This window comes from Peromyscus leucopus, chromosome 4 (genome assembly GCF_004664715.2).
Source record: "Peromyscus leucopus breed LL Stock chromosome 4, UCI_PerLeu_2.1, whole genome shotgun sequence".
Taxonomy (NCBI): domain Eukaryota; kingdom Metazoa; phylum Chordata; class Mammalia; order Rodentia; family Cricetidae; genus Peromyscus; species Peromyscus leucopus.
This window is the reverse complement of record NC_051066.1, coordinates 56,216,162-56,240,622: the sequence shown is the minus strand read 5'-3', so window position 1 is coordinate 56,240,622 and position 24,461 is coordinate 56,216,162. Positions and strand designations below refer to the sequence as shown.

The window sequence follows — 24,461 nt, the reverse complement described above, 5'->3', positions numbered from 1 at the left end:
CTGAACAATAGTCAATAATTATCTAATTGAACAATGTATGCACTTCAGAATAAATGATGCCAATCTCATACTATTTTCAGGATATAATCCAAATGAACTGTGCAATAATATTTTATCAGTGGATCTTATTTCTGTTTGCAAGTAAAGAAATTAAAAACATTGAATGCTACATCTATTCCTAATAACAAACATTTTATAATTTGCTAAAATATATAAGGACCATAATTAATTGAGATATATAAAAATCTATTTTAAAGTATTTACACAAACCATTTTTCTAAATTATATTTGTACCAAAATTAAACTAAAGGAAATTTCAGTTACTAGAGTGGATCCATACAAGTGGTGTGCAAAAATTTCATCGCACTCTGAGTTTCATATTTCTGGAATAGCTGCTCACTGTCATGCTCTGTTTCATTCTCAGTGCATGAGTACAGCAGTAGAAGTTTCTCTTTGGTCCACCAGATAAGCTCAAGACTCTATATTTGATCTGGCAAGATTGCTAAGTTCATAAAAGTGCCTCCTGTACAAGTCTCTTGACCTGAGCTGGATCCCAGAAACATGAGAGGACGACTGCCTTTGACCTTCACACGTGCACTGTGGTGTGGATAGCATGTATGTACATGCATCATGCACTCACACACCACACATACACACACACACACACACACACACACACACACACACATACAAAAATAATCCATAGTCTCAGAACTCTGAAATAAGAGCAGTTTCAGCCTGAATTATAATTTATAAATGACTTCCAGCTTGGGGCCTCTCAGACATACCAGGCCAGAGTTGATGTACACGAATACTCTCCCTTCCTCTCTGATGGTGCTCTGCATGGGAGCCCCCACAAGGAGATCGGAGAAGCCATCTGCATTGAGGTCCACCGCACAGATAGAAGCTCCAAAGTACGAGCCAAGCTGTTCCAAAGTAAAGCAAATGCGCAATGAGAGTGTACAGCGTTATCCACAGAAGCCCTCAGTGACCCCAAAGGCAGAGACATACCTACCTTTTTACCTTTCATTTCATGTACGATGGTCAGTTCCCTTTCATCGATGCTGAATATATATGCCTGCAATTGGGGAAATAATTAAAAAAAAAAACATTTACTTTCTTACCATTTAAAAAAATACTTAATTTGTTTAATTGAAACATCAATTTGTATAATACATAACTGGACAGATATAAAATATTAAATGTTTAATTGTTACTGCTACAAATTTGAAGAGTGATATGAAAAGATTCACATTAATAAGCCTGGTTTGCAACACTATCCTCTGAGGAACTAACTTTTGGATCCTACAAAGAAGGCACAGAAAAAGGTTTACTAAAAAATGGAGTGCCCAATGTTCATATAGCAATGCAGAAAAATATAGAACTAGAATTATTCTATTCTTTTTAGTCTTATTATGCAGCGTTACCTGTCTCAACTGCCTTTTTAAAAAAGATTTATTTATTTATTTATTTATTTATTTATTTATTTATTTATTTATTATGTATACAGTGTTCTGTCTGCACATATCCCTGCAAGCCAGAAGAGGGCACCACATCTCATTACAGATGGTTATGAGCCACCATGTAGTTGCTGGGAATTGAACTCAGGACCTTTGGAAGAACAAGCATTGCTCTTAACCTCTGAGCCATCTCTCCAGCCCCTCAACTGCCTTTTGCAAAAAAAAAAAAAAAAAAAAAAAAAAAAAGCAGCATATGCATTCTTTGGGCATGTATAGATAATTAAACTTTATAAGCAATTTACTCATAGCAAAGTTCCATTTAAGTTATACAATTCCCTTTAAAGGTTTCCAACTCAATTTCTTTGAGAGCTATGAATATATTTTACATAAATTCAATTGATGAAATTTCATCATTTTAATCTTATAATCATTAAAATGTTTATAGTTTCCCTTTAATGCCTAACTCTCTTGTGTAACCCATTCAAAACTGTGAAGAAATAAAGAGGAAAAAGTCTTACTTTTCCTATCTGTTCATGTTGAGGGGCTCCTCCCACGATTTCAGTAGTATGTAGACTTCGAAAATGACCAGCCCCAACTGAGTAGCCTTCATAAAAGGAGAGAAATACATGAGACTCTTCATTCATAACAGGCATGTGCTTTTCTAACTCTTTGCACAGAGGAAAATAAAACTGAATGCAAAATGATTACTTTAGATAGAGCCTCAAAAAAAACATATTAATTTAACAGTCATTTAAAGCAAGTTTAACATGTATATTATAAGAACAATTATGTAGGTTTGCATTTCCAAGGTCTCAACATTGAAAATATGACCTTGACACCCGGTCTGTTATTCCCTGTGCAATATGAAGAGCAACCGGCTTCCAATATTACAGCTGCAACATCTGACAGTACCCAAAACTGTCGATGATGAAAGCTTGCAAATGACAATCGTTACAGATTTCATTTTTCTATTGTATGGACTCTACATAAAAATGCTTCAAGACATTCTTCGATCACAGATAAGGAGATGTCCTATGGGTTCTGCTGAAATGATAATAATGATACTACTTGTTTTATTAGTGCCCTTTCTGAGCACAAAAAAGTTCACATTTAAAGCACATAAGGGTTAAACAAACCTATGCTTTATAAGAAACTACAGAACACATGTATTTTATTGTAAAGGGAAACAATGCCATAAAATTTGTATTTTGTAGGAATATCGGTGGTAAAGTATGATACTCTTGACTTGTGAAATAACAATGATGAGGAGAAGGGAGAAAAGGACAATAAAAATGATTAAACTCTGAGAAACAATCCAAGATAACCTTTACAAACTAAAATAAATGTCTATAAGGAAAAGGTGAAAGAACAATTTTTAGAATATACTTCATAATGCTCTCCTTTATCTAGAATGCTATTTTAAGACCCATTGGTTTTCATTTGATAATCTAAGAATTTATGCATATGTATTCATAGACATGTGTTTAAGTGAATGAACATTTAGTTTAAAACCTTCGTAGGGACCCAGGAGTGGTGACACACATCTTTAATTCCAGCACTTAGGAGGCAAAGGCAGGTAGATCTCTGTGAGAGTTCCAGACCAACCAGGACTACATAGTAAGACTCTGTCTTAGAAAGAGGACATTCAACAGTTCCTATATGAAAAACATAGTGGTGATGACTGGAGTCACCTGTGTTTAGTATAAGATAATGAGTTAATGAAAACATAATTGCTTTATGCTTAACTGAGACAGTTTCTGGTGTGTCTAATTGTTACTGGGCAATAGGATGTTTAGAGCAGCACATATCATTTCTAAGGCACAGATAATTTGAATTTCTCAAATTTTTACAGTACCTAAGTAACTTCCAAATTTTACTTGATTTTTTCTGTCTACAAACGCCTTGTATATGTTCGTAGTTATATTGTAGACAAAGACAGAACCAGTCCAGTAAGATGATCCTGGAGCCCCCATCACAATTAAATCCTGTAAAAGAAAACCCATCATCATTTGAAAGTTAAATCTCACCACCCCAAACCTCTCAAAAAAATACAACATTCTAGGTAAATTGTCAGGAAATACGTTTTATATGAAGCTATTAAATGGAAACATTTAATTCATTTAAAGCAAGATGTTTAAAAACCAGAATTGCTAAAAGTAGAATTGTAGAGAAGAAATTCTGGAGCTCTCTCCACACTTATCAGTGGGTTTCAGAGACCAAAGGTAGGAAGGGCCATTGAACAATAGAGTAAGCTTTGGGGACAAAGGCAATGTGGGTCAGTGAAAGACAATCATCAGTGTGTAATTCATTAGGGTTCATTACCAGGATAATCGTGTGTACCAGAGACTTAACAGGGGCTTAATTTATTTCAATTTGCAAAAATCACTGAATAGTGTCCCTAACAATTTCAGCTCAGATAATAAAAAAGCTAGTGAAATTTAGGTCATATTTTATTGTAACTAGGAAGGAGAGAGGAAGAGAGCAGGCCCTTGTCTCTATTGTATAACAACTTATAGCAATCAACCCTAATTGAAGTATAATCTATTCTCTAAGTAATTCTGAACTTTCAATACAGTCACTTCCATGGACTAAAGAAGGAATTGCTATAGGCATTTGTAAATATGTTAACATGTATAGAAGCAGTTAATCCAAACAATACAGTCTTATCTCCATAAAGTAAGAAAACATTCATAAAATTGTAATGGGTTTTTGAGAGAACTCCAAACACTTATTATTTATTATTATTTAACCTGAGGTATGGATATAATTGTGACCTCACATATAATACTCTAGAGTTTTAGATAATAAGTGGTTGGGATTTTATCTGATTTTCAGGGGTATTATTAAGCTGTTAACCCTCACTACTATCATAATTTTAATGAAAACTAGACTCATGCATTTTTTTCGCCCTCGATTAATAGTTAAGAACAGTATACTGGGTAGCTACTTTCAGTTCTTAAGTTAACAAAATGAATAGCTAAGTACTTTAGGTGTCCATTAAATTCTTAATGGAGATGGTAATCTTTAGTGTGGATTTTAGTTGGTCTTGCGTAGTATTAGTTATTTACAAATTAATTTTCTAAAATTATGTGTAGAAAATCAAATGGGATAAATAAGGTGATAATAGTCTACAGCTTAAGAGACAATACTCAAATGTTACTCAGTTTTGACCCCCAAATCTACTATGAGTATAGAGAACCCCTGGAATTAAGCTTCTATAAGTGCACAATACCTGGAGCTAACATTGGACTGTTACCTGTGTGTAAAAACTAGATATTCCAGCTTGACATGATGCAAATTTTTCTCCAAATTTTCTCACAAAATCTAAAATAAAATATACAATCTTGGTTTAGACAAATTTGGAATATACATTTTTTTGAGACAGAGTTTGACTGGGCAACCCAGGCTGGCCTTGAACACAAGATCCTTCTCACCTGGTCCTCTAATTTTTCAATTTTTCAGGATTAATTTTCTTTTCTTTCTTTCTTTCTTTCTTTCTTTCTTTCTTTCTTTCTTTCTTTCTTTCTTCCTTCCTTCCTTCCTTCCTTCCTTCCTTCCTTCCTTCCTTTCTTTCTTTCTTCCTTTTTTAAAGGTTTATTTATTATGTATACAGTGTTCTGTCTGCATGCCAGAAGAGGGTGCCTGATCTCATTACAGATGGTTGGGAGCTACCATTGGTTGCTGGGAATTGAACTCAGGACCTCTGGAAGAAACAGTCAGTGCTCTTAACCACTGAGCCATCTCTCCGGCCCCAGGATTAATTTTCATGATAATGATCTCATCCTCTGTAATTTATTTTTTTTTTCTCAGAGGTCTTCACAAACATGACTGTTAAGATCTGTATTTTGCACTTCACTTTTGAAAATGATAATAATTGTCATAATTTAACACCATTCAACTCTCCTCTATTAATCTTCAAATTATCATCATGAATCACAAGCAAAAGCATTTCTCCCCCTGCTTCCTCATCACAGGAAGGATTTGTAACATGTACTAAAAATTAAAAAAAAAATGTGTGGGAACCTAAAACGTAATATTTCTGGCTTTGGGTTCACAGTTCCCCAAGTTATTATACATACTGGACGTACACAACAGTACATTCTGTTGTACAGACATTGTAGAATGGCTACTCACTCAAGCAACTTAATAGACCTCTGTCTTCACGGTGACATTTTGTCTGTAGGTGGTAAAAACAATGGCAAACTACCCTCTTGGCAAACTCCTACAACAAGCTGTAACATTAGCTATAACTGTCATGCTGTGCCTTACACTGCTAGACTCATTCATCCTACAAAACTGTAACTCAATCCTGTGGCAGACACTCCTTATCCCACTCCCACCTCCCACCTTCCCAACCACTTTGCTGTTCTGTTTCTCTCGGTATTTGGTGTTTTTAGATTTCACATGTAAGTGTTATTATGTGTTGTTTTCTGTGCCTGGCTTATGGTGTTCTTCATATTCACCTGCAGTGGCCCAAATGGCAGGGTGGCATACTATTGTATGTACATGGAAGGGATCATTTGAGCCCCAAAGTGGTCACAACCACTTTGGTCACAATTAGTTGCTTTAGACACTAATCCTTAACATCTTCAAGGAATACTTATGCCTTGAATCCTTTTAAAGACTCCTTAGAAGCTACTAGAAAAACAGGAAATGTAGTCATTCTCATTCTAATAAGAATTTTCTATGTAATTTCATGATTTTTAAGGATCCTTTGCTTCCCAGGCATTAGACAGGCTTATAGTGATTTGAAAATAAATTTAGTATAAAAGTGGATAATTATCACTAGTTATCCAAATGAACCTTTAGGGTTGCTTTTCAAAAGCTCAGAGTGCTCATATAGGGCATTGCGACTGTAGTGGGTAAACAAGGCAAGGATGCTTTACATTAAGCAATGGCCATATCAAAGATCTTCTTCCTCTGTGAGCAGGCAAAAATGAAAATGCAAAGAAACGCTTAGTGAAAGCCTTCCTTTGCTTTGAAGAAACAGCCTGCCTCCATCTTAGCCTTAACTCCATCTTATAGTAAAGACAAACTAGGTTCATTCTTGTGTATGATTAAACCTCTGTTCTCAAGGATTGGACAGTGTCCCACCTGTGAGCTTAACTACAAATGCTTCTGCACTGCCTGTTTCAGGAAGTAGCAATCATGTCTTTGTTTCAAAAAATTGTTTATAATCATCCTGCAACCCTACTTTAGTTTCTAAAGGGCTGTTACAGCTACCTTTTATGACTGACTACCTGTTCTTACGACCACCCTGCAATCATGTCTTTGCTTCAGGAGGTCGTTATGACTAACTTGTTATGCTCTGCTCCTATAACCCCACCTATTTTGTCTGCCAAATCCCCCATTTGGAAACCCTCTGCCTGTGAGCTGTAAAAGCCTGTCTTCCTCACATCTAATGTAGACCTCTTGAACCTATCTTAGGGGAAAACAACCTCTGTATACAAATACCAAAGCTTGCTTTAGTTGCTTGTTTTGATTAATTTGGCCATAACAATTTGGGTCAATGGTCTTTCTCCTCCCATTTTTGGGATTAACAGAGACTCCATCTAGCTGCATCATGTGACACCTACCTTGATAACATGGGGCCATCCTTTTACTCAGTTCTGTTCGCAAATCGGGAGGCATCCCGTAGCAAATACCAATGGGGAGCTTATTATCATTCTTCATGTAAAATACATTTTTCCACCTATGCCCACAAGTCTGAATAAAACAAAAGTCAAACAAATATGTGAAAGTCACACCTCGAATATCTGATTCCAGGATCTTGATAGATGGACCCACTTCAATACCTACCACAATAGATCCATTTTCACCTGGCTGTCTGGAAAGTGTTACCCCCAACCACTGATTATCTCTCTCTTCCAAGCATGTCCTTCCACAGGGCTCTCCAATGGGGCTACCTGCAGAATTTAGAAATATGCTTATCATCAGTTTTGTTGATGACAATATTATTCTAAAAGAATAGAGTAGCTAAAGCTGGGTGCTTATTTCCAGGGTTTCTCTTCAGCCAGTTTTGTCATATCTTATATTCAGGGTACAGTTTAAGGGTAAAGTGAGTTACTCTCTGCCAACATACTTGCTCTCCATATACACTGAATGTTCTTTTTTGAAATGACCTCTGAGTGATGAAGATGCCATGAAGATGTGGCCTCAGTGATGCCGGAGGTAGCTAATTAACCTGAACAAAATGAAGGTCTATTTGATCCAGAGTCAGAGACCAATGTTTGAAAAGAATGTGTGCTTTTGCCTTACCCATTTATTAATATAAGCAACATCACCAGAGCACTTTCAAAAATGTCCTTAGCAATTAAAGTCCAATTTATTGGAGCTGGACGATGATGACTGAGTGTGTAGAAAGTGGAACTTATAATTAGCATACTAATAACGCATAGCATTTGAAACAAAATGCCCTGTGTTTTAGACTTAGTGGGATAACTGATGCTTTCAACAAAGATAAAAGGTCTTTGAAAACAGAATGGAGTCAGCAGTAAATAAGAAAACATTAACAGGCACACTCTGGCAAATGCATAAATTGCAGAAAAGCCCAGCATGAAGGAAGGTGGGACCTAGTCCTGCTAAAGTGTGCAACAGTCGTCTTTATGGCAATGATCTTTGATTTGCCAGGACAAACCCTTTGCTGTTGAGCCGGAGTCTTAGTAAAACTCTGTATTAAAGTGATTTCAAATCCCTGATTGGAGGAAGAATAAGATGGGTGTCATAGATTCTTTTTTGCTATCGTTATATTTTGTCTTCAGTCAACACTTGAATATTCTGTGCTCAGTTGCAACAGCAGCCATCAGAGGAGGTAAGCATAGGGGAAGCTGGATCTCTTTACTTTGAACACTGGTCACCAAGTTTTTATACAGCTATGGCAAAATTCCCTGCACTGGCCTTCTTATCATTAAGTAACTGCTTACCCCTCTAACTTTAACCCTATGTACAGTTTCCTGGGGAACCTCACAATGCCTACATTGATAAAGATGGTATATTTCAAATGAAATCATTTGTATTGGCTTTCTGAGTCAAAAAGATTTTGTGTAAGAAGTATAGGAAGATATTTGGGACTATCATGGAAATACCTAATCCTTCAACACAACTGAGATGAAGGAAGTTTCCCAAACTCTCTTCTGGAGTCTTATTTGGTGAGTCCAGCCAGGCCTGTCTATTGCAGGGGTCATTTCAGGTCATGTTGAGAGCATGGTTAGAATAGAACATGGATAATGTGTTGCTGGCTTGGTTTCTTGGAAAACAATGATGCCTTCCACTACTAATAGAGTATTCCAGGAGAGACGAACTGAGAAATGAAAGCAAAGAGACCCAGAGAAAGACTACTAGTAAGCAACAGGAGAGAGGCTTGACATAGCCCAAACCCTGATAAAGAATGGTCCAAATGGACATGGATAATCTTTTTTTTTAACATTTATTTATTTATTTATTTATTTATTTATTTATTTATTTATTTATTTATTATGTATACAGCATGTATGACTGCAGGTCAGAAGAGGGCACCAGATCTCATTGCAGATGGTTGTAAGCCACCATGTAGTTGCTGGGAATTGAACTCAGAACCTCTAGAAGAGCAGTCAGTGCTCTTAACTTTTGAGCTATCTCTCCAGCCCCGTGGATAATCTTCTGTGTGAAAATTATGAAAGAAAGCTTGAGTGGAGGTAGGAGACAGGAGAAGGGGTAAGGAAAAGAAAGCCAATGAATTAAAGGTATTTATATTGTGTGTCAGTCAATAGGGTTAAAAACATTTAACACAGGGAGCTACTAGAACAACATGATACTAAACCAATACAGGAAGGGAGGCCAAAAGAAAATTTAATTTTCATTGTGATGCAGTGTTTAGTTTGACTTGTCTCTAAAATTACCAACATTTAAAAATTAATGTCAAAAACAGGTCATCAAAGGTAGACCCAGTCTGCCTGCAGTTGAAGCTCCATTTCCATTAGAATCAATGACATATGATCTCTGAAAATACCAAACTATTTCTAAAATTATAGATAGCACCCAGTTAATTCACCTCCAGTTCAGCTGTCATTTTTAAAGGCAGGAGCACACGGGCCTGTAAATGCTACCTTCACTGTTCACATATGTATGAAAAATGGGTGTTTTCCCCACGATTATATTTGATATTTGCAAACAAATGTTCTCTTCTAGAGATAGTCGCCCAAGTTTAAAAACAACAAACACGGTGCTTTGGAACCACAAAAATGATGTCTTGCAAATTGCTAGCTGAAAATGGCCCAGAAGTTCATATACGCAAGAATAGCATGCTGTATGCAATTATGTGTTTCTTAGCTGAGTTCTGTTTCCTACGCTTTTAAACGAACATTAGAGACACCTTTGCCAAGTTAAGCTGTTATCTGTTTTATCCAAGCTGCTTCCTGCTCATACGTGTTAGCCCTGCAGATGACAGTTACTGCTGTTGTTGCCTAGCCTTCCTGCTCATGGTGCCCCTTTCTTATCATCCGACACCCTTCTCTCCATGTCTGGGGTTTTCTGAGCCCTCCAGAAGGACTTCTATATGACCTGGCTTGTTGAGGATGACTTTGGAGAGTTAATAAGGTCCTAGGCCTCTACTTCCAGTGTGACTCACATCCCTCTCTTGCCCTGCTCTTAATTCTGCATAAACACCAATGATTCTTAGAAGTGGAACAAAAGGCCCTCCAGAAGCCACGAGAAGAGATGTTTACATGACGTGAAATGTGGTCAAACTTTCTCAGGATTCTAGTGGTGAGACTAAGTTGCTCTTGAGCAGAATAAACACCGAGTGAGTGGGCATGTGGGGAGCGTGGGGGATAGGGTTAAGTACCACTAGACAGAGTCTTTCCCATGTGTGGGAAGTCTTTCCCATTATGTGGTTCCAAACAACAGATACTTTCTAATTTATATATAAGGTCTCTGATTTATGGTAATTTAAAAATATATAATATATACACAATAAAAATATATAATTTATCTACTCTATATAAAGGACTGTCAACCTTAGCAATCAAGGGCTCTTACTGACATAGGATATGATCACTGGGAAGAAATTACATTGATTCATTAACCAGGAGGAAGGAGGGCTTCCTTTTGACTGGGATTAGCTACATTTGTTTGCAGCTGCTCTGCTCTGCTTCAAAGGTTTAACACTGACTTTACTCATCTAGGGTCAAGCTCAGATCTTATTGATCATCATCCCATCCCAACACAAAACCCAGAAAGAAGTGCTGAAAATGGAACTCTATAAATGGAAAGAGCAATCTTCTCTTTGTGTTGCATATCTTCAGTTCAAAATACGTGTCAAAAGTATGACTATAAAGTCATAAAGGAATGAAAACAATAAAACTGTCAGGAATTATTTTTATATGCATATGCTCATATACACACAGACATCTACACACACATACATGTTGTGATATTTCTTCTTTTCACTTCTTGACACTGCTTCCCAGACAGCTAACCCTCAACTTCAACCACAACACATAAGGACTTTCAGCACTGGTTATTAGAAAGAATCAGTTCCAGGAATAGTCTGTAAGTCACCATCCAGCTCTGAACTTTCTTGGTTTCTGGAACATTTTCCCATTCTCTTTGGGAGTGCCAGAAAAATCCCAGCAGAATGGACAAGATCTCTTAAGCTTTTCTCAGACCTCTAAGACAGTAGTTCTTGTGACCCTTTGGGGGCCGAATGACCCTTTCACAGGGTTCACATATCAGATATCCTGCATATCAGATATTTACATTATGATTCATAACAGTAGCAAGGTTACAGTTATGAAGTAGCAATGAAATAATTTTATGGTTGGGGTCACCACATCATGGGAAACTGTATCCAAGGGTCACAGTTCCCTCAACCTCTATACTTTGTGCATCTACCATTCTGTGTGAAGAAGTTAACAGAAATGTCTGTCCTAGTAGGTTTCAGCTAGGTAGTGGAATAGACAGTTAAATACTAAATGTACTTTCTTTATGAAGAAATTTGGTATTCATTTGGACAGAGGTGATGTTTGTGAAGACTGTCACAAAAAAGACAATTTCATAACTGTCCCTGACAAGACCATAAACAAATCTATATTTTTCTTTACCCAGTGTCATGCTGCAATGATTTATAATCCAGTTTTCATGTTAACTTATACATTACTAAGCTAAACTTTTAGCAAACCAAATCAGTCCCATAACTGAGAAAGTACTTTACATGGTTGAATGTAATGGAAGTGAATGGAAATAAGCATGTGATCTTTTTCCACTCTTTTGCACTTAAAATGGCTAATTCTTAGCACAGTTGAATGCATTTCCCCAGTACAAATTAAGGGGGGAAAATCCATATTGAAGCCATCCCCCTTACTCTAAGAATTAAGCTTATTTTTTTTTTCAAATTGGGGAGGAAATACATTGTATAATACATCTTTCTCTTTTCCAGTAGATACATGCCTACTATGTTAGTTTTTAATTTCCAACTATTGATTTCTACCAGTATATACAAACATATACATAAATGAAAATCAGTAATTTTAATGAGAAAAATAAGATTGTTAGTACAAAGTTAACTGGGTACTCTCTTTACTCCTCCTCCTTTCCCTCACTTTTATTTTGCTATTGACCTTCTTGGTGTTGCTATCAGCACTCAGAAAATAGAGCAGGGACAATGGAAGAGTAGAAATTTTATCTTCTATACTGCCTCAAGAAAGAGAGACTGGCTGTGTTTTGACAATGGTATTCTCATAGCATAGAACACTGCTGCTCACATAGCAAGCAGGCACTTGATACATATTTTTGGATGGAGGATTTTGAAATATATTATACCACCATAATAACCCCTTAGATATGGCAAAGGACTACAGTGTTTTCATCAAACTTAGAGATGGAAGAAAGCCGATTTGTTTCTATATTCCCTACATCTCTTCCCCAATACTATTTCCTTAAATATTAAGACATAGTAACAGATGGTGTGAAGGACATTGCACTTGAGTTTGAAGATCTTTCCAAGTGTGACTGGGAGTAGGGTAACTTGAGATTGTAAGTCACTTGGGATCTGTGGGTTCCTGCAGGGATTCTGGGAAAAAATGAGACATGTGATGTGCTTGCACAAGAACTTGGCATAGAACATTAAATGATGATATCATTATCAATGTTACCTTAAGGATTTGGTTAAACACTAAGCTGTATATAGGTCACAACATAATCCTCTTGTATAATAGACATAGCCCATCACTTTAGGGGAAGCCTTATCATGAGCACTGTTTTATTCTCACAGTAAGGCCAGGAGACTGCATTATTAATCCCTTTGTTCATGAGAAAATTGAGTCCTGTGGATGTGTAAAATCCTGTGTGTACAGATGTGTGCACATGGGTGAATACATATGTTTGGTGAGAAGTTAGCCTTGGAGTCTCCATTGCTTTCTACTGTATTTTTTGAGGTAGAGTCTCTCATAAAACCTGGAGCTTATCTTCTTAGCTAGATTGGCTGGCCAGTGAGATCTAAGGATCCTGCTGTCTCCACCTCCCCAGTGCTGAGATTAGAGGCTTGTTCCGGTGCCTGGCTTTTACATGGATGCTGGGAATTGAGCTGAATTCCTCATGCCTGCACAGAAAACATTTTGCCACCTGAAGGATCTCCTTAGCCCCCAACACTAAGTCTTAAAGGAATCAAGAACTTACCCAAATTTGTGAAGCCAGTAAATCAAAAGATTAGAATAAAAAAAAAAAAAACCTTTGATCTTTGTGTTGTTTCCCATGATTCTAAAACATCGACAATAGAATTCTACAAATATTCAGATGTGTGAATTAGCTGAATTCAATTTCACATCCTAAATCTGTTTTTACATCTGAGAATGTATGAAATATAGCAATTCTGCACAGAATGTAAATAAACTCTTTTTTTTTTTTTTTTTGAGACAGGGCCTCTCTCTAGCTCAAGCTGGCCTGAAACTTGTCACATAACTCATTAAGTCAACTCTGTACTGTTCATGAAGCTTTTCAATCCCTTGACCCCTATCCTGCCCTGCCCTTTTCCTCCATGTTAGTCACCTTCAGTTTGAGGAATTTCTACTGAAGAAATAGGGACCCAATGGAAAGGTCAATCTCCAGGGCCTTTTTTCTAGACCTTTGAGGGTTTGAATGAAGTGCTTTGCAGTGAGGAAGGCTGGGACTTTTTGTGTGTGTGTAATGGTATGTCTGGTTTAGCCACCTGCGTCACTGTTCTGTGGCTTCCCCAGCAGACATTTGGTGGGGGTGCTCAGTTCCACTCTCTGAATAGTAAGAGAATACGTAAGTGCATCTGCTCTTTCAAAACTTATGACACAGTTTCAGTTTTCAGAAAAATAACAAAAGCCCTTACTTTAAGTTGCTTCTGTCTTTTGAATATGAAGTTCCATTCTCTTGCATGATAAACGTCATACATTTAAGACTGGCCCGTCCTTTTTTGTTTTTTTTTTTTTGTTTGTTTTTGTTTTTGTTTTTTGTCAATCATAGAAAGTGAACAACTCTTGATTTTCCTATGTTCTATGGAGACATTAACTTCAGATATCTTTTTTAAGGAAGTAATCATTGCTGAGTAAAAATAACCTGTTAAAAATCCATTATCTAAACAAATTCAGAATATCAGAAAAAAAATCATCTAGAACTAAAGTGGTAGATGAAATGAACAACTTATCAAACCTACCAATCCATACAGATATGGATTACAGAAACTCATGCCTGTGCATACACAACTGCCCAGCACCTAGTAGGTGTTCAATAAATGGCAAATGCTTCCACTTCCCAAGGAACCTGCCTTCTGCTGATTTTAATTTAGACACCAGAGGGCGCTCACAGTGTTGGGAGAGTTGAGTAGCAACCTCAAGCTCTAACCCAAATGGCCCATTCATTTAGTTTGTCCTATCAAACCATAGTTACTAATAAGCCCATTATATTATAAAATCTATGATTAAAAATGCAATTTTCTCACATATCTAATTAAACATGGTGGTGATTCTTCTAAAACATAACAGAGATGTTTAAGAACTCAATAGCGATCCAAATGATTTGGAGTTATGAAAACCATAACACCAGCATTTTAAAGGTGGCACAGGACATGGACAGTGTCAAATGTTCAAGACACTTTCCAGCGAATCTAGAGCCAAGCAGAAATGAAAATATCAAATTAAATGTCCAAACAAGATACCATTCTCAAGATATTTTCCTTTAGTTAAGAAGAGGTCTTTAAATGTGGTCTTAGGATGACAAGCAAAATCTAATAATGGCTAGTGGGCATACTCTATGTGCCGTTATATGAAAAAGAGTCTGTGCAATCCATTTGCCACAGGCCTGGCAAAGCCAGATACTTCAGTCCTCTAAACTCTCTAAACTTCTCCTGTTCTGTTTTGTTCTGTTCTGTTCTATTCTATTCTGTTCTACTCCAGTAGAAGGTTTCCCACCACAGTGACTGTTCCTACGGAGCAATAGCATCATGTTGTAAGCTTGAAATTCTGTAAATGTGAGTTGGTCCTGAATCATTCTGAAGCCTCAGAACTATAGAAAACAAGGTCATCTGTGGAGACCTGATTCTAGGTTCAGGGTCTCTGCTGGTCTCTTAGTCACAAGTTTCTTCAAAATCCTCCAGGAAACCTGTAACACTTCTTGTAATAGCTACAAGGGAAAAATGTATTCCAATGGGTATGTTTGGTGGGAATAACTTAAGGAGGAGAGTCATTCTGTTATGTACTATATTCTTTCTGTGTACCAAGTGCATTTTAATAGCTGTAAACACACATATTAACTAACATTTTCAGAGTATTCTTGAAGTAGACATTATTGTGAATACCAGCACCAAATATAGAGAAGTTTTAACAAGGAGAGATGGTGTTCAAGGTCACACAACTAACTCCTGGTAGGGGGTAAGGGTGTGGGGACAAGGGAAAAAGACCCACACAAACAGCCAGCTTCTCAGTGTTAGCTTTTCAAATGCTGGCATTAGTAACAAACCAATTCTGGACTAATTCTAGTTCTAAAATAATTTACCACTAAAATTTAGTAAGATTTGTTTCTGACATTAGAAAATAATAAAAGAAAAAAATTCCTACTTTTGTAGTTGTCAGGTAATTTCTTGGACTTAAAGATTCATTTGCAATACTTAAATGGATACTATTTTGAATACTTTAAAATTTTTATATATTTATTTTTGTGTGTGTTGGGGGGGTGCCTATGTATAGTTCAGATAACAAGTCAGCACTAGTTCCTAGCCTTCCACCTTGCTGAGACAGGATCTTCCTTAACCACTGTGCTGTGTACTCCAGGCTAGCTGGCCCAGGAGCCTCTGGTTGATTCCTCTGCCCCCACTTCTTGTTAGTCAACACAGCAAGCACTTTTACTCACTCAAGCATGCTAATACAAAATCTAAACAGAAAATAAATCCAGGGGAACCTGCCTGCACTTAAACCTGGAGTGGTCCATCCTGAAATGCTGTGCTCTTTTTTGTTTTTTGTTTTTTTGTTTTTGTATTTGTTTTTTGTTTTGTTTTGTTTTTCAGTTCTCATGTAAAATAGGTGTGTGTGTGGAGGACTATAGGTGGATGGATCTAAGACAGCAAGATTTAAGGAAAATCAGTGAGGAGCTGTCATATTTTCCTTGCCAGTGAAGACTCACACCAGAATCAGAGGCATTTCTCTGTAGGGAGTTGAAAAGGCTAGAATAAAACATTGCAAAAACCATAGTTGGCACACAAAAGTCATCAAATATAATGCCCAGTAGAAAAAAAAAAAAATCTTCCCAGGAAAACAGAGCCTGAGCCCAAAGTAAAGTCATGATCCGGAAGTTCCGCAGGTGCTATAAACTGACACATTGTCTGCAGATCAGCTGTGACTTGAGCCTGACCTTTAACCACTGAGGCATCTCTTCAGCCCAAGGCAAAATTTGAGAAGAACATATCTAATTAACTTCAGAGACATAGACACCCTTCCAAACAAAAGGGGTCTGAAAAATAAGTAAGTTCTTATTTTTTCTGAACATATTCATATGAATTACAGTGTTTCAAAATTGAAAAAGAATTCTCACAATTTAAAAAAATATATAGGTATAAACTAAGGACATCAAAACAAACATGGAATTTCTGAGCCTGGTCCAGTCACTTACAAACCCACTTCCATGTTCTAATTCCCCACATTGAGCTATTTTGAAACTTTCTTCTTAAGACAGTCACTTCCAAACCTCTCAGGATTGGTAATGATGTCTCCTGGGGAGAAGCCACAAAGTCTTCAGAATGTAGGCTGATGCAGCCCCATTGGAGGAAATGCTGAAATTGGCAACAAAGTCTGTAAAATACCACTAACTCTGAAAAATGTATCTATTCATTTTAGTTATATTGAGTTCTTCCTGTGTGGTCATCTAAAGTAGTGAAAACTGGCTTATTCTTCAGCCCGACCTACACTAGAACGTGTATCAGATGGACCTGATTTCTTGTTCCTGCCAATGCTTGTCTGTCATCACTAATGATGCACTCACCTGCCCCTCTCATCATCTAGACTGAATTCATTGTGCCTCTCAATCACATCTTATTCAACTTTATTTCTTCGATATAGCATGCCAAGGGGTTGAAGGAAGATCCAATGGGAAGGGTTATCCTCTGCTCTTATTCTTCATGTCTCAAGTCTTTACAGTGTCTTTGTCACTTAAAACTAGTCTTCCCGAGGTTATTGATGAATCTATTCTCTCTAACCCAGAGAAACTACCTAAGTTCTTATCTTTTGTGATCTCTAGGGCCTTTTAACACTCCCAACCACAAACCTTTTCTCAAAACCCTCTCATCTTCTGACTTCTACAATGCCTGATGCACCTGATTTTCTTGCTACCGCTTAGGCTCTGTCTTTCTCAAGGCCCCTTCTTTCTTCTCCAGTGGTTCTCAACCATAGATGAACATTGAAATCATCCTTGGACCACTGGAAACTCCTGCTTCCATTTTTTGGACAAACTCCTAGAGACAATTATTTTGAGACAGGGCAACTAGAACAGGTATTCTTAAAGCTCCATGGATGGTTTAAGTTGAAGTGGACGTCACTAGTACTATTCTTGCCCCTTCTCTAGTTGTAGGAATGAATCTTAGTGTCTACCCTTGGTCTTCTGATCTGCATATCTTACAGTTTGCAGGTTAAGCTCATTCACCCTATGGCATTGACTGTTCCTTCCATATCAATCACTCTTGACTCTGACTCACTGGTACAGTCTTCTCTCTGGTCCTCAGGCATAGAAATCTAACTCATAGATATCTACTTTTGTGTCGTATAAACTTCACACCAATGGAGTACACGGCCTTCCAGAAAACCTGCTGTTCTATCCTTTTAGAGCATCAATCGCCGTTATCCATCCAATACTCCCAAAATCAGGACCTTCAGTGACATCTTTGGTGATTTCTTTTTCCTAGTGTTTAACTCATTTGAAAAGTACCAAGTATTTCTGAATCCATCCTCTAAACATCTGTAGATCTCTGGTTTTCTCCATCACATCTGCCACTGTACTAGTTAGGGACTTAACATCAGTAGCCTCTATTATAGGAAAAACTGTCATATTATTCTTAGTCTCGATATATTGACTATAAAGTACTCATTATACCACACTAAAATACTATGTGACAAACACACAATCTGAACTCTCCACTTTAAAGTTTTAAACCTCACAGGATAGGTTCAAAGTCATGTTGTTCCAGAAATAATCTCTGATTACCTCTGTAATCTATCATCCATATCACTCTGCGATGCAATCCTACTTAGTTTTAAGTTCTTCAGAAGTACTGTGCTCTCAAAGACTTTGGCTTTCCATGCACAATGATTGTTCTGTCTGGAATGCTTTTTTCTTTTGATGTATGCAATGAAATATAACCAGGTATAACTTCATTTCCCCCAGCACCTCCTTCTCCTGTCATTACTTCCTCCTCCTCTTGCTCTTCCTCTTCCTCTTGCTCTTCCTCTTCTTCCTGTTTCTAATGATTTGCTAAGTCCAATTAGCTGCCCATAAGTACAAGGCTGTGGAGCCATCACTGCAGCACAGGAACCTACCAATGGCCACACCCTCAGTGGCATATTATTTTTATAATCTCTTCCTTTAGCTGAGATTTACTCTGTCCCCACATGGGTCTCAGTTCCTCACTACTTTGTTCTTGTCATTAGATCTTCCCATCACAGTTTCCTCCAACATGAACACTTAGGTAGGAAAACTGTTGTGCAAAGAATGTGTTGCTTTTAGGCACTTAGGTCTGATTCTTGGATATCTCTCAGTTTAATGACTAAATGAATACATGAGCCATATGCACAATGGAGTAGTAATACATGGCCCCAGATCTCTTGCCAAGGAAAAGTATCTTAGCCATTAGAAATATTAACCAATGAGCATATATATATCAAAAAGAATTGTGTTTAAGAAAGCATCTCTCCAATTAGAAGGACATCTCACCCTTTGAGAGGTCAGGTATGGAAGATTGGGGAACTTCTAATCTTTTAAAATATTAAGTGTGTGTGTGTGTGTGTGTGTGTGTGTGTGTGTGTGTGTGTGTTTGTTTTGTTGTGTTAGTGTGGTGGTGGTGTGTGTGTAGGTGCTGTTAACCCATGGGTGTATATAGGTACTCTTGGAGACCAGACACATCTGATCTGCATGCATCATTGCTGCCAGAATACACAGGGTAGAAGATTTGATATTGCAATGCTTAGGAACTTGACCAGTTTCAAGTAGTGTATGAAATATAAAAACAGGAGATTTCCTAAGACAATGTTATTTCCAGAAATATTTTCAAAATCAGCAAAGGTAACCAAGCTGTTGTGGACCTTTGGTCTTTCCAGCAAGAGAAAGAGAAGCCCGGACAGGAAGCTTAACCGCTCAACAGCCAGAGCTCTGCACATGAGGGGAAGTGAAGGACCTACCCACCCAGGCACAGATGCAGGAGTGCTCCCACCCAAGGAAAGTTTTCGGGGGGATTAGTCCTGTCCAATAGAGATGTAATGTGTGCTCACATGACATTTTTAAATGAAAGGCTGCCATATTACAAAGGTAAAAGGGAATGTTAAATCAATTCAAGAGTTATTAAGCTATCAATACTACTTTAAGATATTTCTTTCATGGGGTAATCATAACGTAGTTTTGTACTATCTCAGACATCTACTGGGTAAATTACTTAATACAACTTCTCACTGCAGACGTTTCCTGTCCTCAAAAGTCACATGGCCAGTGACTACTTTCTTGAACTGTGTAACTGTGTAACTTTAGATTCTATTCCCTGATAAGTCAGTCATCCAGAGCCACGGTCTCCTCTCTCTCTCTCTCTCTCTCTCTCTCTCTCTCTCTCTCTCTCTCTCTCTCTCTCCACACACACACACACACACACACACACACACACACACACACACACGGGATATTAAGGGAAGACATTTGTGGTAACTACAGAGTATTAAAAATCTGGAGTGTCTTTTGATACCCAAATAAACCTGATAATCATTCATGTATTGTTATTGTGTTCTGCTTTGCTGACTATTGTGTTTTAAGCATGGATCATGCTTAAATATATTAATTATGAAGTCATTATTTTTAGCATCCTGATTCTCAGGGACCAAATTCATTAAACAACCCCCAGTAAGGGTACAGAGTAGCTGACAGAGAAGAGAGTGGACATGTGGAAATCACCATGACCTACTTAGACACTGTCTGCACAAGTGGATGTAGACCTCGGTCCTCCTGAAGGGAGACCACTTTTTTGTTCATGGAAGGAAGTAGCAAGGGAGTACAAAACAACAGACACCTCCGAGATAGGCAGGGTGCCAGAAAGAGGCTGAGAACACAGGAAGAAAACACCCTGGGTGCTATAGAAGCAACTCGGCTGGTGTTACCTCATCAGTCAATTTGGTCTGCTGAAGGGGCACTGCCAATGTCTCCCCTGAGCATGGTAGATAAATGAGTATGCCTGCTTGACTCTGATTATGGCTATAGTGAATACTGCATGGTATGTCATGACATCAGCCATAGACGATGCTAGGGTGGGAGAGGCTAGGAGTCTATCTGAGTCAGCCATTTGTCTGACATTCTACAGAGACGTTGAAACAACTCATGATATTTTGAACCAAACATCTGATAGACACCATTTCACAAGGCTGGACACTTTTAGAATCATGATAAGAAGTACTTTTATTCCAGAGGCAAGGGGTTACTTGCTGAGATAGCTACAATAGCTCTAACATAACTTTTGTGATGGGCCAATGACTTCTTTTTCATTTGCTTCATTTCAATTTGTTATATTTTTTGTTTATACAATTAACATTTTATTTTTATTTCATTAATTGACCCTAATTACTTATTTTGATAACATTTTATTGCAGATATCACATATATTTTAATTAGAAAATAAATAAGTCACTTTTCAATGTCTGGATATTGAGCTAAGTATCTGTCGGGGGCAGAGTTTGAGACAGGGTCTCACTATGCAGCTCTGGTTGTACTAGAACTCCTATGTAGATCAGGCTGGCTTGGACCTTAACACAAAGGTCTACCTGCCTCTGCCTCCTGAGTGCTGGAATTAAAGACATTTGCCACTATGCCCAGCTAAGCTAAGTATTTTTAAACTTCATAATATAATCACTTACATTCTATATAAGATAATTACAATTATCTATATAATTATAAGTATAGTTATTTATAGTATAACTATATAATATAGTTAAATATAAATAAAATTATTTTTAAAAATTATAAATAGCTCAATCATCCAGAAGATTTGTGTGTGTGTGTGTGTGTGTGTGTGTGTGTGTGTGTGTGTGTAGGTAGCTTTCTCCTTTCTCTCTTTCTGCACACACATACACACACACACAAAATGTGTTCAAAAGTAATAGTGCATAGTCTATAAACTTTACAGTCTTAATATGTTTCTGCTAATCAATTGGTGATTTTTTTTTTTTAGCTTTCTTTCTGGACATGAGCATTAGTATTTTACCCTACAGCTCTCCATTACTTTTGAATTTGTTCTCAATGAAGAAACAATTTTCTCTGTAGAAACTGGGAATGTATTGTTCAGATTGTTCCTTGAGAAGTAACTTCAGCCAATTCCCTTACAAAAACATTCTAAGTGTTACCATAGTTGATGTTGTAACCAATCAATTGACTAGGACCTTATACTCCATTTTGTCTTTCATCTCAGTGTTTTTGATGACTCAATTCTTGAAGGTAAGGAACAGCACTTTGGGTTACCATTGCTAACTTTTCTACCCACCAATCAAACTGAGAACTATCAAACTTGTGCTTTTCTTTATTCATCCATCCCAAAACTTGCAATGTTTTTTATGTATCTACTGTGCTTGAATGTCTGTGGCAAACACTGTGCTCTACACTGCAGTGAATTTAGGTTTTCCTTTAATTGACAGCTGCCAACTTCTAAAAGCCTATCTCAGGACATGATCTTTCCAGTTAAATGCAAGCCTCCATAAATAGATCCAGTGCCCCCCAGGCAAAATGTCATGCCATGGATCTGGAAAGAATGCCAGGACTGGATACCCTGTGAAGCCTCTGTCAGATCAAGGCTTCATTCATTGCACAGCTCTCTCAGGCAATGAAAATACTTGGCAAAATCATTCCGAATACACAGCTCTGTCAATCTTGTATGCACCCCGTCTGCGGTTTGGAATAGGGGGTGCCTAATGATGCTCTGAGGCCCATCTCTCCTTTAAAAAGAACTAAGTTTCACAATAGCTTGTTTTCCCAAATAAAATTTGGTTTTGCTGTTTTTCTCCCTCTCCTGTTCGTTGTCGTCCTCCTCCCCTCTCTCTTTGTGTCTTCCCACTCCCAATATGCTTTGCACTTTTGTGGCAGCAGCAGCCTAGTTCAATGCACAGATAACTCCTGCATTTTTATGGGTGCTGAGGGAAAAGTCCAAAGAAAGAAACAGAACAAAACAGGCAAGCAAACAACACAAAGATGACTCTAAAAAGTTAAAGACAAAATAAGGCAATCTCAAAAGTCCCAATTATCACCTATAATTCATCATCATAGATGACAGATCATCTCTATAGCCAGCACACTAAACCCTTCATTTGGTTTTCTCTTCACTGAACATGTACAACTGAAGAGTAAGGCTAAACCTCGTTAAGTAATTTTGAAGGAGGAACCCACAGCTCTCTGTGTTGGAGTCCTACTGTGGAACACAGAAACATTACAATCATAACCTAGAGTTGCTTTGAGGGGGAAACATTGAGCAATACACACAACAGTGCTAGGAGCAAGACAGATCTAAATTAATATTAGTTCCCCTTTCTTTTCCCATGTGTCTGTGTGCAGCAGATTTGCTTTTGACTTTGAAACATGAAACTTGTCCCTCCCCCATCAGCACACATGTCTCAAGTTTCTGTAAACTTAAAGACATAAGAAATGAGGGCTGAAGACAGGCCTGCTTAACAGGAGAATCTGAGAGGAGGAAAATTAATGATTACACGTTAGACCTCCTATATTAATGATTTTAACAGTTGACATGCCATTTTTCCCTCCTGTTCTTTTATGGTATATATTCTATGGAAGGAAGAGAAAGGAAAGCCCTTGGGCTAAATGACGAGATGTGGGGTCAATCGAAGTTTTTATTTCTGATGTGATCCTAGATCAAAGTTGAGACGTCAGAGATTAAGCACAATCCTTAACAATCCTTTTCTGGGCTGGGTCCTCTGGCTTTGAAGCAGGTTTTACACATGGTAGAGGGTGAGAGGTGGCTAGCCAAAAGGCATCCTAAGAAACTTTCCCTGAGGGAGCTTTTACCAGATACTGCGATCAGCTACTACCTCAAGCAAGAAAAAGGCAAATATCACCAGAAGCAAGCAGCCATGGGGTTAAAATCGAAAAGCATGCACTTTAAACTAGAAGAAACTGGCATCGCCAAGTCTTCCAGAACTTATCCAACAATGAGCCCACGGGGAGAGAAAGTTCATTATCTCCTGGTCCAGGACTCAACTCACCCAGCTGGAGCTGTTCGCAGGTCTGGCCTGGATTCTCTCCGATCCTGCATCTGTAAATCGCCCCAGGATTGACCACTGAGGCATTGGAGAGCCAGCTGGCAGTGGGCGCCCCCGCGATGAGCCTAAAGCGAGAACCAGGCAAGTTCGTTCAGATGTGAGCCAGTCTGCCCACCTACCCTGCCCCGAGTTACCACAGCTGGGCAGTGGGCAGCATGGGGAGCGGCGCCCACGTCCTCTGCCCATCACCATCACCCGAGACTCAGACTCCAGCACCAGGTACCAGGAGCACCCAGGGGTCTGTCATCCTAAGATAAGTTAGTTCTAAGGCTCTCGAGTGAGCCAGCTGGCTGAAGCTAGGCTTTCCTCTGACCTCCCAGGAGGGCGGAAAGTTTGATTCAGACAAGGAATCCCAGAGGCGGAGGCGCTGCCACATGCCTCTTGGGGAGGGCGCACTCACCAGCGCTTTTCCCCGTGGCTGTGCAGCACCACCGAGTAGCCAAACAGAGTGCCGGAGGGGCCCTGGTACAGCAGCGCGCTCTCGGGGTCCAGGTTGTAGGGGTACCCCGCAGGCACTTCCAGGTACAACAACAGCATCACCGCTTCCCAGAGGGCGACCCCTCGGGGCCCGGGTCTGCGCCTCGGTTCCGCAGCCATGCACTCTTGGTAGGGAACATTCAACACCAAACGGCCACTGACCAGAGTTGCACAGGATGCGACGGTTGGCCAAGGCGAAGAGCGCCCCAAGAGATGAAGTGCAGCAGCGTGTCCGGTACTGGCGGGCGACAGGGGCGGAGAGAGGGACGCCAGGGGAGGGGAATTGGTGGCCACAGGCGGAGCAATCGTAATGCCCAGGGATGCCTCAGGCCCTGGCCCACGCCCCGTTTCTGTGGCCTTGGGGCTGGGTGCTCCTGTGATCTGGGTGGGGTCCTGGGTGTGGTGCCGAGGCTCACAGCCTTGTCTCCCTTTCCCCAACTCGATCCCCACCCCCACCCCGCCGCAGCTGTAGGGGGCGCTAGGGGACCTAGGTTGCCGGGACTCACATCCTGGCCAGGTTCTGGCAGCCCAC

General features: G+C 38.8%; 1 protein-coding gene across 1 annotated transcript in view; it reads right to left on the bottom strand.

Moving 5' to 3' along the window:
• Positions 1-24,088, bottom strand: part of Itga4 (integrin subunit alpha 4) — a 72,647-nt gene extending 48,559 nt beyond the window's left edge. Inside the window, exons 1-9 of the mRNA XM_028884598.2 lie at positions 23,853-24,088; positions 23,396-23,517; positions 7,260-7,366; positions 7,037-7,166; positions 4,717-4,784; positions 3,316-3,445; positions 1,979-2,064; positions 1,016-1,078; positions 789-926 (exon numbers count right to left, since the gene is read on the bottom strand). Coding sequence (XP_028740431.1) covers positions 789-926; positions 1,016-1,078; positions 1,979-2,064; positions 3,316-3,445; positions 4,717-4,784; positions 7,037-7,166; positions 7,260-7,366; positions 23,396-23,517; positions 23,853-24,049 — 1,041 coding nt within the window. The 5' untranslated portion in view covers positions 24,050-24,088. The remainder of the gene's footprint in view (positions 1-788; positions 927-1,015; positions 1,079-1,978; positions 2,065-3,315; positions 3,446-4,716; positions 4,785-7,036; positions 7,167-7,259; positions 7,367-23,395; positions 23,518-23,852) is intronic.
• Positions 24,089-24,461: the final 373 nt, after the last annotated feature.